Source organism: Mauremys mutica, chromosome 11 (genome assembly GCF_020497125.1).
Source record: "Mauremys mutica isolate MM-2020 ecotype Southern chromosome 11, ASM2049712v1, whole genome shotgun sequence".
NCBI lineage: Eukaryota > Metazoa > Chordata > Testudines > Geoemydidae > Mauremys > Mauremys mutica.
Window position 1 is genome coordinate 78,986,702 of NC_059082.1, and position 18,065 is coordinate 79,004,766.

At 47.9% G+C, this 18,065-nt stretch overlaps 1 protein-coding gene across 8 annotated transcripts in view; it reads right to left on the reverse strand.

Annotated features, from left to right (window-relative positions):
- The window catches only part of PEMT (phosphatidylethanolamine N-methyltransferase), a 119,805-nt gene that overhangs the window by 39,317 nt on the left and 62,423 nt on the right, over window positions 1-18,065 (reverse strand). For all 8 annotated transcript variants that reach the window (XM_044980076.1, XM_044980075.1, XM_044980072.1 and 5 more), the window contains one exon: window positions 8,663-8,778. In XM_044980076.1, the coding sequence (XP_044836011.1) occupies window positions 8,663-8,778 (116 nt within the window). The remainder of the gene's footprint in view (window positions 1-8,662; window positions 8,779-18,065) is intronic.

The following is an 18,065-nucleotide window of genomic DNA, read 5'->3' on the forward strand; positions in this document are numbered from 1 at the left end:
AAATACTCCTGCCCAATGCTCTTTAAAGGGACATGCATTTTCAAAAAGTAGCCCATTTAAAAGAAATTCAAGTTGACAGTGTCTGTTTAAATGATACCACAGGGCCCAATGTTAGATCATCTGATTCCCCCCAGGTTATTCGTTCACACCCAGGGCGGATCATGAATCATCAGCACTTCCAGCGGTGACAAATTATCAACCTACTTCTCAGAGAAAATCACCTGCATCGGAGACGGCTTCTCAGGAAAGCAGGAACCGCGTACGAGATGTCGGCCCAATAACACATCTCTTTGAATTCAGCCCGCTCGCAACAGGAAGTCCAAAGCAGGGCAGGAAAAGAGAGGCCTCCCTTCCATGCCCTTCTTGGGCAATGAGAGAGCAGCTGGGGTGCCTCCTACCAAGACTGTCAGTGTGCCCTTTGAGGAGGGAGATAGACCATCCCCCTGCAATCCAACCCGGGCTTAAGAAACAATGACCCAATGCAACCATCCTCTCCTAGTGTCTAACCTCCCATTCCTGAGCGAGCTCATTGAGCAGCTCACCAAGGCTCACCTCCAGCTCTGTCTAGACACAGCCAATATCCTGGACTTCTCCCGATCAGCCCAGGGCATGGAGCTGAGCTGGCACGGGATTTCTCCTCTGGCCATGGGCATCCAATACTCCTTGCTAGGCTTCTTCGCAGCATTTGAGATGGTCAATCCTGCTGTCCTGCCTGAAAGATGTGGCAGGGGTTGGTAAGATCCCATTGGGATGGCTTCATTCTCCTGGAACTGGCAAGTTCAGGTGAGAAACTCCAGCGTGCAGGAGACAGAGCTCGACAACTGGCTCACAGATCTGGAATTCCTTCCCAGAAGACATCAGGATGGCCAGGAACCTTAGTGCCAGCAGAGCAAAATGTAAACCCCACTTACTTTGCCCAGCCCCCAAACCATAATACTCCATCCAAAAATAAATCATAACACAAACAACCAAAATCCAGCCTCTGATAGCCAGAGAAGTCTCTCTCTCTCTCTCTCTCTTTTTAGATGTGCATGTTCACTTCATAACTCTGGGAGGTGCTCAGATACCAAGGTGATGGGCACAGCATAGAAACCAAGAGAGAGAGAGAGGAAAGTAACTGGGATTTTAGCATACATATTCAGAAAGCACTGCAAAAAGAGAAACTAGAGGGAGCAGGTGACAGCACTGGAGGGAGGCTGTATTGAGTCCACACGGGGGAAAGATATCAACAATTAGGCTAATGCATTGGAGAGTCATTTTAGCCATAAATTAAGGGAAGAATAAAGGCTTGTCAAGTCAGGCACTCTCAGAATAAATGTCGCAAACCTCTGGGGCGGCCAAACAGAAGATCAGAAAAGGTTTTTACAGGTAAGAGAGGTCCTGCGAGAACAAAGAACTTTGATCACAGAGAATTTTAATCTAACGGCCATAACAATTGCACAAAAGCAATTAATTCTCTTACGCAGTTTGCTAAACAGTTCCCTAGGTCAGAGGCCTTCCAGGAGCCATTTCCAAGAAATGAGCTGAGTTTGATAAAGAAGGTTCCAGTTAGGAAGCACTTACTGACTAAGGTGCGCAATATATTTAGACCCAAGATATTCATTTCTGACTACACTGAAGACACACAAGGCTCTCGTTGCTTTTCATTGTCCTCTCTTGTCCAGTGCAGCAGGATTTATTTCCAACACTGGAGGAAAAGCTAACACGCTGCGAAGCTTTATTTTAACCGCTTGTGCTTTCTCCAGGGATGCTCTGTTCTCTCCCCCGGCTTTGAGAGAGTCTTTTAAAACTGCAGTTAAAATAAAAAACTGCAGCTATTGAAAAAATTAACACCTGGTGGAGTCCACAGTTCATTCTTGCTCAGAGACACCACTTGCCCACATAAGACATTTGATGGGTTTGTTTTTTAAATGGCCAGCATTACCGTCTCAACCTGGCATCTGAAACCACCCCCAACCCCACCCAAACCACAAGATGTTCTCTTTTTGCTTCACTAACCACCGTCCATCGCCAAAGCTTCTGGACTAGGAACCTGCCTGGTAATTTATTTAATGCATGAGGCACAGCCTGCTCTTTACTAGTTAGTTTGGCTCTGCCACGCTGAAGCAGACATGACTCAGAAAAAGAAAAGAAAGGAGCCGCGAATGAAACAGCAAGACAGGGTTTTGCAGTCACTTTCCTGACATAATCAGCTGTTGAGATTACAGCATCTCCATTAGGCAACGGGGCACTGCTTATGTTGTCACAATCATGTTTGTTGCTCTTTTGCCATCTGTGCTCTGTAGTCTTTTGGGCCTGCTGATGTCTTTATGGACGTGCAGGGGCCAGGAATGAGGAGTGAAGGCCATCGGAACTTATCAGATTTTGAGCAAAGAAACAAAGGTCAGCATTTTCACTAGGGGCCCTGCCATGCTGAAAGCAGGCTCATTCTGGACAGGCGATGGCTCTTAACAAAACTCATCTGCACGCATCACCACCATTCTGAAGCCACAGCTCTCGCCAATCACGATTACCTGGCAGAGATCTATGTTTGGACTACAGCACCTTTTGAACCTACTTTGGTACCAATTAAATGCAGAGGTTAAAACCAAAACTACACACATACAAAAACATGGTTATCTTGGGAAGCCATGCAACTTAAAAAAAAAAAAAAACCTACTACAAGAATAGGTCACTTAAGATGGACTTGATCCAGTGGATAAGTCCATGAGTCATGAAACTGGGTTGCTGCCAATGACCTGCTGTCTGACCTTGGCCAAGTAACTGCATCTTTCTGTGCCTCAGTTTACCTCCTCGGCAAACTAGTGATGATGACACTTACTCGCCTTTGTAAAGTGCTTTGAGATTTTCAGATGAAAAGCACTATATACATGCTAAGTATTATTGCATAATTGGACAGAGACATACATTTGTTCAGTGTGACATTAGTGATATCGAGTAACTTGGCTGTCCCATGGCGAGGCCTTTACTCAGGGATTTAAAGCCAGGCCCTTCCTTCAAGCCTTCATTATGACCTGTGTGGTGATTTGGAGACTGTGTCTAGGTAACGCTTATGAATTCTAGGTGATAGTGGGAACTCCCTACGTATCTGTGTCAGACTGAAAACTCTATTTTGACTGCAACGCTAGCCTTTGCCTCCATATTGAGCTAAAATCCACAGGAGGTAACAGGAGAAATTCTTGCACCCAGCACAGGGCTGGCAATAACAAGGTCGTTAAACTTTGACAATTGTCCATTCAGCTAGAGCATTTGGGGACAAAGAGAGGGCTGCCACTCAGGCCCAGGTTTTCAAGTCTGAACTCCAGAGGGGGAAGCTAACTAAGCAACGGATCACTTGGAGAGGGATGCTGATCAATTGATGAGGCTGATTAGAGGATCACTGTACAAAGGGGACCGGAGGTTATAAAAGAGAGGGTCTTTCACCAGCCATTTTGAGAGCGCGAATGGAAGGGCATTGACTACAGGGTCAGAGCGAGAGACTCCGTCATTCAGAGGAGAAGTGATGAGCTGGAGGAAAAGGATCCTAGACACCCGACAGGACTCTGACCTAAGCCCAAAGGGTGCTCACAAGAAGAGTGGTGAGGAAACTGAGGCGGGGAAACGCATGTAGGCGTCTCTTATTTTTGTCTGGATCTGTTTATTGTTTTTACTCTCTAAAGTAAAGAGTAATTGTGTTCAGAAACCTCTGCAAAGCCCACGTGTGGGCCTGTTTGCTTTCCCTCTCACAGGCCCTGAAGGATTAAATTGCAAAGTGCCCACACAGCTGGAGCCCGAGGAGACGGTGTGCTCAAGCTACTGGGAAATCTAAGGGGTCAGCACTGGTCCTGGGGCAGGGCTGATGAGAGGGGGAGAAACAGGGGACACCTGTAGCGAGGCCCCAGTTCAGGCCCCCACCACGTCTGTAATGTCTGTGTAAATACAGTGAAATGGGAGGGGAGGCCCTGTGAACATGAGGTATTACGGCCTTAAATTTCTCTCCGTGGAACCCAATTTCCTTGAAGGGGTAACAGACGGAAAGCCTGTGCCTATGTGCCAGAGACGCCAGGGGAAAGAGAGTGCTGCAGTCTGAGGGAAGGTTAGGAGCGTGCGGGTCTAGCGTACGGGACCCTAACAACAGTGTCCACAAAGGGAGCTCTGCCAGGGCTGTGCATGCCAGTGGTCAAGCCATGCCAACAAGTTTAGTAGCTGGCACAGCCTCTGAAAACGGGGAATCCTCCACCGCTGAACTGGCTGTTGTGCATGTCAAAAACCAGATCGTGCTGCATCCCAGAAAGCCGGCAACCAGCTCAGCTGTGAAACTGGTTGGTGAGACCGTTCCCCTGTGAAATCCAAACAGACTTATCTCTGTATTACATAAGCCAAATACACACACGACATTTTTTATGGCCTTAAATTCAATTATGGTCTAAACTAATTACAAGCTTCCCTACATGCGTTTCAGCAACGTGCGGTGGCCGTGAGGAATACAGGAGAGTGGGGGGCAGCGGGCAGTGTCATTTCTAAGAAGCAAAATTCGTCGAAACCATGTACAAATTCCACTCCGATTTTTATGCCATTGAAATTATCTGAAGTACTAACAAACCTGTTAGCTCTGACCCTGGCATAACCGGATCTGGGAATTTAGTTCAGACCCATCTTTAATTACCGCGCTGCGGCTAGAGTGACTCTAACCTATCAACTCCTAGACAAAATGTGGCAAGGGGGGAAGTCTGTAAGAATCTGTGTTACCTTCACTGAACTAGCATTTAAGGACATATTACCATAATGTACAGTATCTCATCCATTCTATATTATTAGCTAACACAGGCATTATCAAGGGAGATCTCAGATAAGAGTTTAAACATCCTGCTTGCTAAATGCACAGGTAATCCCCACTCTTCTACACAGGAAATACTGTAACTGTTAATGAGGATGCATAGATTTGTTTCCTCTGGTCCTGAAGATTAAAAAATGCAGCAGCTGTACATGCACTGTACTGTGCAAACAGATCACGATGAAGACCCTCCAATCATTCCAGTACGAAATCAGTTAGGGTAAATAACCATAAGAGACAGCAGAGCAAGAAAACATGATGTTTAAAGGCTGCTAACAGAGATCACTTGATTCTACTAACTGAACACAACGTGATTCTGCTTTCCCTCGTTTGTTTCAATACAGAATTCAAAACGTATCCTCCACACACACATCCCAACCCATTGGTCAAAGATGCTAGACAGATATTCTCTAGCCAGACAACAGAGACCACAACCATGGGAGCTTCCCTAATCATCCTGCCTTTCCAGTGTACTGCAGTCCTAACCTAGAGGGATCATCTCTAAGAGCGAGAGGGTCTCTCATTCGCCATGCCATTCTTTGACTTTTCAGGTGACATTAGCAGAGAGGAAGGATGGTCCAATGATTAAAGGGCTAGCCGCAGATTTAGAAGACATGGGTTCAGTTCCCTGCTGTGCCCTTGGGCAATTTGCTTAGTCTCTCTGTGCCTCAGTTTCCCATCAGCAAAATGGGTGTATAGGACTGGAGCATAGGCAGTCTTGCCTAGTGGTCACTGCTGGGCTAGTGTCACCGAGTCAAGAACGGCCATGGGGCAGCAGGTGAACAGGGATCAGAGTAGCTGCTAGCGCCAGGATCAAAAGACCAGGGTCAAAGACCAGCAATCAGGACTAGTTATCAGGCTGAAGTCAGGAGGCAAGAGTCAGGGACAGAGACTGGAGGTCAGAAAGCGAGGCAATGCAAGCCTAGAGCTGCAGCAAGCCAGAATGGCTGCATGGTTGCCCAGACAACTTCCCGGGGCACCCACCAGGCCTCCTCTTCCTGCCCCCACCCCCTCCCCACCCAGTTCCTTCTCCTCTCCCCTCCCCCCGCCAGTGCCTTCTGATACCACAAAACATCTGATCTGCGGCAGGTGGTAGGCGCTGAGAGGGAGTGGGAGGTGCTGATCAGCAGGGCCCACTGGCAGGCAGGAGGTGCTGGGAGAGAGGGAGGGTCTGGTAGGGGGGCTCCACCTCGCGCCCCCAACCACTCTCCTCCTTGCTGTCTCCTGCCCACCCACCCCCCGCCTGCCACTCTCCGCCCCAGCCCGCCCGTATCTCACCTCCCCATCCGCCAGCTCATGATTTTTTCGAAGCGCGGCCCCCTCTCAAAGCATGGGGCCTGGGGCGGTCACCCTGACTGGCCATACCCCAGGGGTGTCTCTGTGCATCCCTGCCAAGGACCCACGGGTGAGTTATTCTTTACACCGCTACAGCACACAAAGTGCACCATGGGTGTTTTCCAAACACCAAGGAAGCCCCCTGCCCCGGAGAGTTGGTGCTTTATTTTGGGGGTTTTTTAAACAGATGGATACATTGAGAAATTAAGTACCTTATCAAGGATCAAACAGCATGTCAGTGGCAGGGCTTAGGAGAGCACACAGCTCTCCAGTCACCCAACGTCCCAGCCTTACGATCCATTTTATCAGGGATCTTTGCCACAAGGACTCTTGTCCACTGAGAGAGAGGCCACCAACTCAACGCACTGCAGTTGGAAGAAAGTCACGGCATGCCCAGAGTCGTCCCTAGGGGATGGCGGGGCCTGAGACACAGGCGCAGAGTTTCTAATCTGCCAGGGGCATGCTCCCCCCCACTCCACCCCATCCCCACCCTGGCTCTGGGACCCCATAAAGGGGAGGGTCCCACAGCCCAGGCTTCAGCCCAAGCCTGAACGTCTACACTGCCCCGTAGCTCGAGCCCCGCAAGCCTGAGTCAGCCGACACGGGCCAGCCGTGGGTGTTTAATTGTAGCGTGGACATACCCTCAGAGGGCTGCAGGCTGCTATTGCTCTGACCCCTTTGGGTGGTTCTTCCTGCGGCGCCTAATCTCCACGGTGTTCCTTGGATGTGGCTCTACACGGCCTCCTGGTGGCAACATGGGAACATCGGCTGCCCCAGGCGCCTCAGGCCCAGGTTCTAGTGCTGCAAGGGGGATAACAGCACCACCCTGTTGTGAAGTGCTCAAATATTGTGGCAACAGAGACCACACAAGTACTTAAAATAGCTCAGGGGAGGCTTTCAAAGGCAGTGGGATTTGGGCACTTCACTCCCATAGGTTCCTTCTGGATTCCAACCAGTGAGTGAAAGGCAAAAAGCTCCATATTGCTAAATGCCTGGTCCATGGACACACCTCCTAAATGAACATCATCTAACATGGTATGAAATGATTCCTTTCAGCCTAGCACAGGTCGGTTGCTTCCCACCAGGCATCTAAGCTCTCACAAAGTCCTTATATTTCTCCAGTTAAGCATTTCAATCACAGGCAGAATTTATTGAACTATCTCAGCATTAAGACTCCATGTGATTAGATTATGAAATCTTTTAATTGGAGGCAGCTGAGAAATAAAGGAAGCTAAAAATGCCTCAACAATCCTACCAGGAAAGGAAGCATCACACCGACACATACACTATGTATCTGGGTCTGTTTAGTCAGCTGCCGTAGCAGATGTACCAAAAGAAGCAACTTCAGATTTAAATACTTATAGAACCACAAAGACCATGATGTAAACTTTGTGGGCCGAATTTTCCATTGCATTGCCTTTTTATGCTGCTCCACTGGGAAGGGAGTGGATAAAATTGGGCCACCTCTCCCCGCAATGCTCCTTTTGACCCAGCACTGTGCAGGGGAGAAACTCCCCAACACACACGCACTCTGGGGACACTAGGACCCAGCTGGTGTCATCTCCCCAATTCTGCCATTTCAAATCTAGCCCAGGCTGCTGGTCCCCCAAAGCTGATACAACCTAAGGGCTATATGTGGTGACCCATGTGAAATGAGTTGCTGATCTCAGCCAGCAGCGCCTAGTCAACAGGCATTCAGATCACAGAGTCAGAGGCACCTTTGTTTGGGGTCTCCTCAGAAAGACCCCCTCAGGGAGAATGAAGGTCTTGCCGGGGCAGCATGGGAAAACCTTGTCCAGGCAATGCTTATGCCACACCTGTTCTGCGCCTGCAAGACTTTACTCTCCAAACACCAGCAGTCCGGCATCCTTGGCCAGCATCCAGTTCATGAAATAGTAATACAGAAAATAAAACTTACAAGGAACTGTATAATGCTCTTTTTAAAAATAATCTGCTAGTTATCAATCACGATCAGGTCAGTGGAAAGACATGCGAAATCTATTGATCTTACATAGGGATAGGGTTCGGGCCCCCTTATCGTAGCACCTGAACACAATTTTTAATGTATTTACCCTCACATGCCCCCTGAGAGGCAGGGCAGGACTGCTGGCTCAGGTGTACAAACAGAGAGCTGAGAGCCAAAGGCCCAGATCCCAGGCTTGTACCCAAACCACTGGGCCATCCCTTTTCTCTGTAGAACAGGGATACAAAGCAAGGAAGTTTGACCCTCAGTGAGTGATAGTTAAATGAGGCCACCTTGAAATATTTCTGATTTTCCTAGTTACTCCCTTCCCGCCTTGGAAATAGAAATATTTTTGTTTCCTTCTTCGATTTTATTTTTGCTGTAGTTGCGGCAAAAAACGGGGACTGGGTTTGGCTGCTAAATTTGGCTGGTTTGGCATAATAGGCAAATGGCTTTTCAAAGGGAGGTGGGGCATGATATAGCCAGCCCCAGATCCATAGTCACTAGCCCGATCCCTGCTTTAACGTGAAGTGATAAAATAGGCTCCTTACCAATGGCTCCGTATAAAGTTAAGCAGCAGGATGACAGCGCCCAGGCAGTAACATGCAGTATATGGAGAGCCACAGACTCTACTGAGAACTCGGGTTTTGTGTTCCCATCTTGCTACCTAAACGAACAAAAAACAAAGGGTGTTTGAGGCAGAGAGACACATGTTGCGGTTACTTATTTTAGTGCTGACAATGCTATCCCCGTAACAGACACAACCTTTTTATAAGAACTAAAAAGTACCGGAAGCCGAATGATCATTCAAGAATTGATTAGAAGGGAGCAGAAGATATTGAACGGACTTGGCTTAAATAGAACACATTAGAGAACACCCCTTTCTAAATTCTGTAACCCTCTCGGGAGCTACCTTAAACCCCAGTAGTGTATACATTTTTCCATCAGGTTAGAACCTCAATGACTTGTTCACAGGGAAGCCAGGAATGGAAAGTCTAAAATACACTAGCCAGGACTGTTGCTACTGTGTAGAGAGAGGAAAACATTAAGGGTAGTATTTTCTTTTTCTGCTGCTGCTCCTTGTTCATGCCAATCCTTCCAAACTTTCTCAATTCTTTTGCCCTGGATCAGATAAGCCATGGCCCAATTTACTACAATTCCTTGCCTGCTCCCATACTTTATTTTGGCTTTTGAAGCCATAAGAAGATACAAACTCCAGGCCTCACAAGCTAAAACTCTGGTCACCAGGAGGAGAGAAGCAGTGCCGAGTGACTGAGTTAGGTCACATGAAGTGAGCTTGTACGTCTGGGCTCGGGCTGTGCAAAGGAAAACACAAGCAGCCAAGAGGGAGACATTCAGGTTGTACAGTTTCCCCTCCCAGTTCTGGCACCTCACTAAGACTCTGTTCTAAAGCCCACTGACGTCAATGGGAATTTTTCCCACTGACTTCAAAGGCTCTGTATTGGGCCCCAACCCTGCTGAGGTATCGCTCCTCCAGGTTGATCCTCTGCAGGGTAATTCGAGACTGAGTTCAGGGGTCTGATGCCAGATGTACATTTTATCTCAAACTCCTGTGAGCCTATCTATTCCTTAAATGACAGATACACACTTCAGATAAACCCACTGGCTTATCTCTGCATGTCCATTGTGCCTTTGCCTGTTTATGATTCCCAGTTTTAATCACTGGGGTCTTGTCTATTCTCCTGTGTCATCTTTGTCCATTGCTATCTAGGACCATTACATAGAAGAGAAGAGATTTAGAAAACATGATCTGTGAGAAAAGGTTGGAAGAATTGGGCACGTTTAGTCCAGAAAAGGCTGAGGGGGGACATGATAACAGTCTCCAAATAGGTAAAGGGTTGTTGTAAAGAGGATGGTGATCAAGTGTTCTCCATGTCCACCAAGGGTAAGACAAGAAGGAATCGGCTTAGCTTACAGCCAGGGAGATTTAGGCTGGATATTAGGAAAAACTCTCTCACTATAAGGATAGTTAAGCACTAGAACAGGTTACATGGGAGGTTGTGGAATCCCTGTCATTGGAAGCTTTTAAAAACAGGTTAGACAAACACTTTTCAGGGATAATCTAGCTATATTTAGTGTCCGTCTACACTTAAAATTATACAGCAGGACAGCTGCTTTGCTGTAGCGTTTCAGTGTAGACAGTACAGCAAAGGGAGGGGTTCTCCCGTCACAATCCACCTCCTGGATCGGCAGAAGAATTCTTCCATTAACCTGGCACTGTCTACAGCAGGGGCTAAGTTAGGGTGACCAGATGTCCCGATTTTATAGGGGCAGTCCCGATATTTGGGGCTTTTTCCTATATAGGCTTCTATTACCCCCCATTCACTGTCCCAATTTTTCACACTTGCTGTCTGGTCACCCTAGGCTAGGTTGGCATAGCTACGTCTCTTGGGGGTGAATTTTTCACAATGCTGAAAGATGTAATTATGCCGATACAAGTTTCAGCATAGACCAGCCCTTAATCTTGACTCTGCACACTGGGATGGAGTTAAGGACCTCTTGACCCTAGATGACCTTTCCAGCCCTACATGTCCAAGATTCTATTATATGTTTTTTGTTAGCAGTGGTTCTGTATTCATTCACGCGCACCCACGCATGCACAATGTATCCCTGGACGATGAATTAACACCCAGTAGAGCACATTCTGTTTTCAATTTCCAATGATTTCTGAGGCAGGACAGATGCAATGAGGCTGTATAGACAAACAGACGGCAGGATCCCCACCCCAAAGATCTTATGATCTAAAGAGCATTGCCCCTGACTCATCTGGGAATTCATCAATGAATCACCAATGGGAATTTTTTCCGGTGACTTCGACAGAATTTGGATCAGGCCCACACGCATAGGATTGGCACCTGCCCGATTCACGAACGTACAGATAACTGTGTGTTTGTGAAGTGGCTGCAGCTATGTCAGTGGCACTTTTAGGACCAAATTCATCTGTAAAAAGGGAATGCCGTGCCACTGATTTCAACCAAGTTTCACCTATTTACACCAGGGCTGAACATGGCCTGCCTTGCATGTGTCTTGTTACTCCAGCTATGTATATATTCTAGGTGTATTTGATAAATGACCAGTTCTTAGAAGCAGAGAGGAGGGAATTTGGAAGGCAATGCTGATCCAAAAGCACAAAGTGTGACCTCTTGCGAGTGAGGCAGACTTCGGCAGGCGAAGAGATGCAACACTCAGATAAGCAGGGCACCGGTTTTGCATGCCAAGAGTTGATTCAATTAGTTATGCAACGATTGTCCTGAAATTATAGATCCACTAATGACTGAGAAATCAGATTTATAGTCTCTTGCTTGCTGGTATAAATAGTTTGTATTTTAAATTGAATTTAAAGCACAGTGCGTCACGCTGCTGCTAAAAAGGGATCTGCTGTTTGACTCTGTCAAAGGAAGAAACAAGGTCGGATGAGTTACTACCTTTTGGATTTTTTTTTTTTTTTTAAGGGACCACAACAGATGATTGAGTCATTGGGGCGGGAGGGATGGGTAGTTATATGCTGGTAATTTATGCAAACTTCTTAATACTGATGCTTTCAATGGGAATTATTGTGGCTGCACTCAATTGGATTGTGACTTGAGGCTTATTTTGGAAGCCTTTAACACATCCACAGAGTACTTCACTCAGGGAGCAGGTCAAACGCAAATCAGGACACACACTTTTCCCACAGCACCTAGATTGGCAAGGCTGCCCCTGCTGGATCAGAGTGGAGTGCATCAGTTAGTCTCTCCTGAAACACAAATCTTTGGAGGTCCACCTAGGTGACCACGGTGGTCCCTTCTGGCCTTTACCAAACAAAACACCCTCTGCATCTTTGATACATTTTCAATGAATTTCAGCTGAGAACGAACACCTGACAGGTAGATTTCAAACTCTTCAAAGTAGAGATTCTCTCTCGCTATGTGTTTGCCCAGCACCTAGCACATTGGGGCCCCACCCAATTGTGTTGGGGGCCTCTAGGTGCTACCCCACTCCAAATAATAGATGATACAAACCACAAAAATTAACGTGAAGTGATTTGGGGTATATTAAAGGACTATTTAGATTACTATTACTTCTATAGCACCTCCTCCTGCTGTCCAGATACCTCAGCAATACGGGAGCACGGAGTGGCTAGAAGGATCTGAAAAGTGCATTAATCACATAAATTCTCTGCTGCCAGGCCCTCTTTTACTTCGCTGAAGTCACAACCGCAGAGAATCTGACCCTACCTCTATATATCACAGAGCCCGTGTGAGGGAGGTAGCTAAGTCTTACAGATGGAATAAGGGGTTTTGTGACTTGCCCAAAGGTCACACAACAAAAGTTTGGGTTTAGACAACAGTAAAATCCAGGTCTCCTAAAATGTAGGTTGACCTTGCGATGTCCCTCTGGGGGAGTGTTTAAAAATTCACACCCCTGAGAGACAGATTTAAGCCAGCCTGAGCCCCTCTGTAGACAGCACTAGGTCAATGGAAGAATTTAGCTACCGCCTCTTGGAGCGGTGGGTTTAGTACAGCGATGGAAGAACCTCTTCCATCACTGTGATAAGTGTCTAAACCAGGGTCGCCAGAACAGGGGAGGTCAGGGCCCTCCCACTTTTACCAGCCATCAGGGCGAGCGATGCGGGGAGAGGTACCCCCACACTTGTAGGGTACTTCCTCCGTTCCTGGTCTAAACAATAGCAGCACAACTGCAGCGCCTCTTGTGGAAACACAGCCCAAGACTTTCACTACCTTGTAATGCTTCCCCTGCTCTTGATAAATCCAGCAATGACCGAAAGTTATTTGTGTAACATTTTCCAACACTCAGAATAAAAATAATTCAGTGGACATCTCTAGAAAGCGTGCTATAGGGTCCCATGTACTCTGCATCATTTCTTTTTAAACTGTTTTACATTGACCAGAACAGCATGCCAATATTACCAGTGATCCAACGTTTCCCACAAACCGTGATTCATACTCGCTTTGAGCCCTTCCCCAGCGATTTGTACAAATGCTCAAAACACAACACACACCCCTCAGATGGCTGCCACTGAAGTGAACAAGAAATTGATTTGGATTACCTGGTCTTTTATAGGGGCAAAAATCTTACAGCATTTATTTCATAGAATATCAGGGCTGGAAGGGACCTCAGGAGGTCATCTAGTCCAACCCCCTGCTCAAAGCAGGACCAATCCCCAACTAAATCATTTAATTTGAGCAGGACTGTAAAAAATCAGATTACAAATGTGACATCCACTCCAAAAGCAGCTTCAGCTCTCAAATTTGGTTAAACATTTAATCAACTGGAAATGCTATTTATTGCTTTGCATGCACCGCTGACAATATCCTTTCATTAATATTTAGTGTTTGTTCCAGGGAACTGGATTTTATTCCATCATCCAAGCGAGCTGACTTTTAAATGTGTTACATTTTAATTTGCTATGAAATAGAGGCTTGGTTCTATTTTGTGTGACTCCATTTTTATATTTGGTTTTCCATAGATGCACAGCATGGAACCAGATGCCTCTGAGCCTGAGAGATCTTTGGCATCTCTATGCTAATCCATCTGTCTAGGTCCTTATCTGACTCCCCTTTCCACAGTATCAGAGCCCCTCACAATCATTAGTGAATTTAGCCTTACAAAGCACCAGTGAGGTAAGGAAGGATTAACATTGTGTAGAAGCGACTACATCAATGCAAACTAGGTAAGTTTAAGTTCACACCAGGAGGGTTTACATGGGGCAACCAGAATGCAACACGGTTCAGCGCTCTACAGTTCACATCCCCATAGTCCAGACTGCGGTGCCTTGTAGACAAGGCCCAAGTGACTTGCCCACAGCCACACAGGGAGCACGTGCCAGAGCTGGGAAATAAACCCAGATCCCCTGAGACCGAAGTTTGGTGCTTTCACTCCGAGGCCACCCTGATGCCCATAAGAGACAGACGGGGTGGCCTGTATGTTTTAACGTGTTCTCCCATGGAGCGTAGGAAGCACCCTCTCCCGCTTGCAGAGGTGTGCTCCAGCACACGGCACATGTAAGGAAAGGGGTGCTGGGATCTGTGGGTGCTCCTGAGCTGGTCTCCAATTCATTCTGCCTCTTTACCTGGGTTTAGGGGAGGAAGAGTGAAGGGGAAGGATTTGTCCCTACACCTAGTGTATATTGCATCATTCACTGGCACAAGGAAATCTACCTATGTGGTGGTTAGGAAACAAGACACAGAGAACTCTTTTCACACCGGCAGAGGCACGGTCCAGCTGACAGGCAGGTAAAACAAGCATAATTAGCGTGATGTGTCATTAACATAATTCGTGATAACAAGAGGTTGTGAAGGGTTATTAAACTTCATGTTTCAGGCCATTCTCTAACTAGTAGACACCAGGATGAGACCCAGTGGGGCAGGGGAGCAAATCACCCCACATCTGCCAGCTGCAGGGTTCTTACAGCTTCCTTCAAAGCACTTGGTGCTGCCATTGTCGGAGACAGGACATTGGGATAGATGGACCTTGATTCTGATCCAGTGTGGCAACTCCTAGGCTCCTAAGCTGTAGTCAGTGCGACTGAGTTAAAATGATAAGAAGATCTACTGAGGGTTAGCTGCTCCTAGGTGGGTTAGCCCCAAAGGGATGCAAAGGAGAGGGCTTGAGGGGGGGGTGCAGAGTGTCCTGCTGAACTCATGGATCCTAGGGGATCTGCCAAAGATCAGAGCCACACTGCAGCCATAGGGGAGCACAATCCCAGAAGTCATTCATGGATGGATTTAGTCTGTGGCAAGTGAACCCACAGGAGTGACGGCAGACTAAGTCCACTCTGACTTCCATATGGTTAGAGGGGAAGGCAGAAACATCTCTTTATGGGCCCAATCTTCAGGGCCCTGCTATCTACACCTCGCAGGAGTAGAGGGCAGCACAGCATCTCAGTTGATCCTTGTATATTAATAAAATCCTTGCAACTCTACCATAAGACCCCTAGCAATGCACGGTTTGCTTGCCTGTACATCACCTGCACATAGCTCATGAGTATCTGGCATTACCTTGCTCATAAGTCAAACACAAGACTTCAGTGCAAATCTGGGGAAAGGAGTCACCTTTCAAGCGAGCTGTTTGTGCTTGTGCTTTTTGTGGCCTAGAGGACACCTATATCTGGCTATTCTGAACCCCCAAATCCCATGTGTGCTATGACAAAAAATACTGATTTCTGCTGGATGGTTTCCTTGAATAATTCATTCCCCCCCTCCCCGAGTCTAGAGGCTCCAATGAACCAGCACATAGAATCATAGAGTATCAGGGTTGGAAGGGACCTCAGGAGGTCATCTAGTCCCACTCCCTGCTCAAAGCAGGACCAGTTCCCAATTAAATCATCCCAGCCAGGGCTTTGTCAAGCCGGGCCTTAAATACCTCTAAGGAAGGAGATTCCACCACCTCCCTAGGTCACCCATTCCAGTGCTTCACCACCCTCCTAGTGAAATAGTGTTTCCTAATATCCAACCTAAACCTCCCCCACTGCAACTTGAGACCATTGCTCCTTGTGTGAACCCACACCCAGGGTTCACTTCATTTGCCGTGTGTGTGTTTCTCCTCAACAAACTCTTCTGTTTGCTTGGGGCCAGATTCCGATGCCCTTGCTTGCAAGAAGGGTAAGGTTCTACGCAACGCAGACCTCTGCCCACGCAGTTCAAGGCCTGGACGTATTTGGCAGCCAGTGAAACTGAAGTTCAGGTTTACTGCTGTGCCACTACCCATTTGCAGCAGGAGCTGCGCCAGCAGGTGCCATTACAGGACTGGGGTCGTACTTTGCCCATTTCCCCTGTGCTTTGTGTGGCTCTTTCACACCGCAACCGGGTGAGGGGAAAAATAGTTGCTGATAAAGAAAGTGTGGTTGCGAAGGCACAAAAGTTATCTGGGGTGGGCAGAACTAAGGGGCAGTTGGATCATCTGAAACTACTTTTAAATCTTAATTTTTCAATGACATTATTAGTCGATATTTGCATTGCGTTAGCAGCCCCAGTCAGGAAGGAGGGTCCCATTGAGCGAGGCACGGTACACGTACCATGAAATGACAATTCCTGACCCCAGGACCTTAGAATCTAAGGCTAAGACAGACAACAGGTGGATTCAACGAACCTGTGGGGCCTACAAGGTAACCGTGAGACGACTGTGATCAGTGTAATACCCAGCAGTGGTAGAACAGCAGCTGCCTAGCTGTCATTCAGTGTTATGTAGGCATCGCCGTAGAGGTGAGCTCTAATAAGAGACTTGGAGGGTGACACTGTAGTGGCTTTGCAGGTGTTTATGAGGAGCACTGCCTGTGCATAAAGGGTAGCATGGGAGAAAGGATGCAGGCTTTAGACCAGAGGTGGGCAAACTACGGCCAGTGGGCCACATGCAGCCCACGGGACCGTCGTTCCCGGCCGGGGAAGCCAGCCCCCGGCCCCTCTCCTGCTGTTCCCCATCCCCTGCTGCCGCGCAGGAAACACTCTGACCTGCCGTTCCTGCCGGGCTGTGTGGCTTACACCCACCCACCTCCTAGGCTTTCCAATAAGCCAGTCCTGCCGCTCTGAGCGGCATAGTAAGGGGGCAGTGGGAGGTTGGATAAGGGGCAGGCGGTCGTGGGGGCAGTCAGGGAACAGGGAGCGGTTGGATAGGGGGTGGGGTCCTGAGGGGCAGTTAGGAGCAGGGGTTTCCGGGGGGTGGTCAAGGGACAAGGAGCATGGTGTGGAGGTTCGGGGGTTTGATCAGGGGATGGGGAACGGGGGGGGGGGTTGGATAGGCGTGGGCGTCCCGGGGGGTGTGGATAGGGGTCGGGGCAGTCAGAGGATGGGGGGTTGGATAGGGGGAGGAGTCCCTGGGTGGCGGTCAGGGGACAAGAAGCGGGGGTGGGATTGGATGGGTTGGGGGCTCTGAGGGGGGCAGTCAGGGGGTGGGAAATGGGAGGGGGCGGATAGGGGGCAGGGGCCAGGCTGTTTGGGGAGGAACAGCCTTCCCTATCCAGCCCTCCATACAGTTTCACAACCCCCATGTGGCCCTCGGGCCAAAACGTTTGTCCACCTCTGCGTTAGAAGAAGCATGGGACGGCTGAATGGTCAAGACTGGCATTGTTGATGAGGCATGGTTGGGAGCTGACGCTCAGCAGTGCACAAGGGTCGACAGGGGCCGGGGAAGAGGTGAAAACCGGTCATTTGTATCTGATGTGCTGGAAAAGCTGATGTCCCTTTAGAAAGTCAGCGGGATATGAACACCCTCTTTCATTCAAGGCAATCTGGCCCTCTTTTCCTCTCGTGCCCGTTCTTTCAATGGCACCGGGGGAGGCAGACGTGCACCTAAAGGGGGGGAATGGTCTTAATCTGAAAGATTTAATTCAGAAAACCAGACCCTCAGATGGGCTCTTGATATCTATTCTTCTACTATAGTATGGAATACTGTTGAGGTGAGATGATGGCTAATTGTAAGAACAAGTCAAGTACTGTTTAAACAGCTAATTAATGTCTCCTAATCAGCACTTGGTCCCTCGAAGACTGCATGGCAATATCTCATCTGCAGAAACACCTTGATAATTCCTGTATGAGCTGCACGGAGAACATATTTAAATAAACTCATTAGAGATTTCATACAGATAGCAGCTACAATTACCAGCTTGTACAAATTAATTTGCGTTTTTTTCTATTCTTTTTTTTTTTCTTGCCTTGACTGCCCAGAGCTGCTGCTGATCACGTTCTTGCTGACAGTTGAACATGAGTCCTGATGGCAGTGTAGTAAATGCCTTCAGAACGCTTGCCGATGGATGAGAACACCCCCTGGTGTGAGGGTGCAGGTGATGTCTTAGGCACAAACTGTGATGAATGTAGATTGAGACTTAGAAGAGCTCCTGCTGGTTGAGTCTCCCGCTGCCAATGATGTCTAGTTAAAGCGTTGCTAATGCTTCCATTCTCTCACGGCAGACAGCTGTCACTTTGACAACACTCGGGG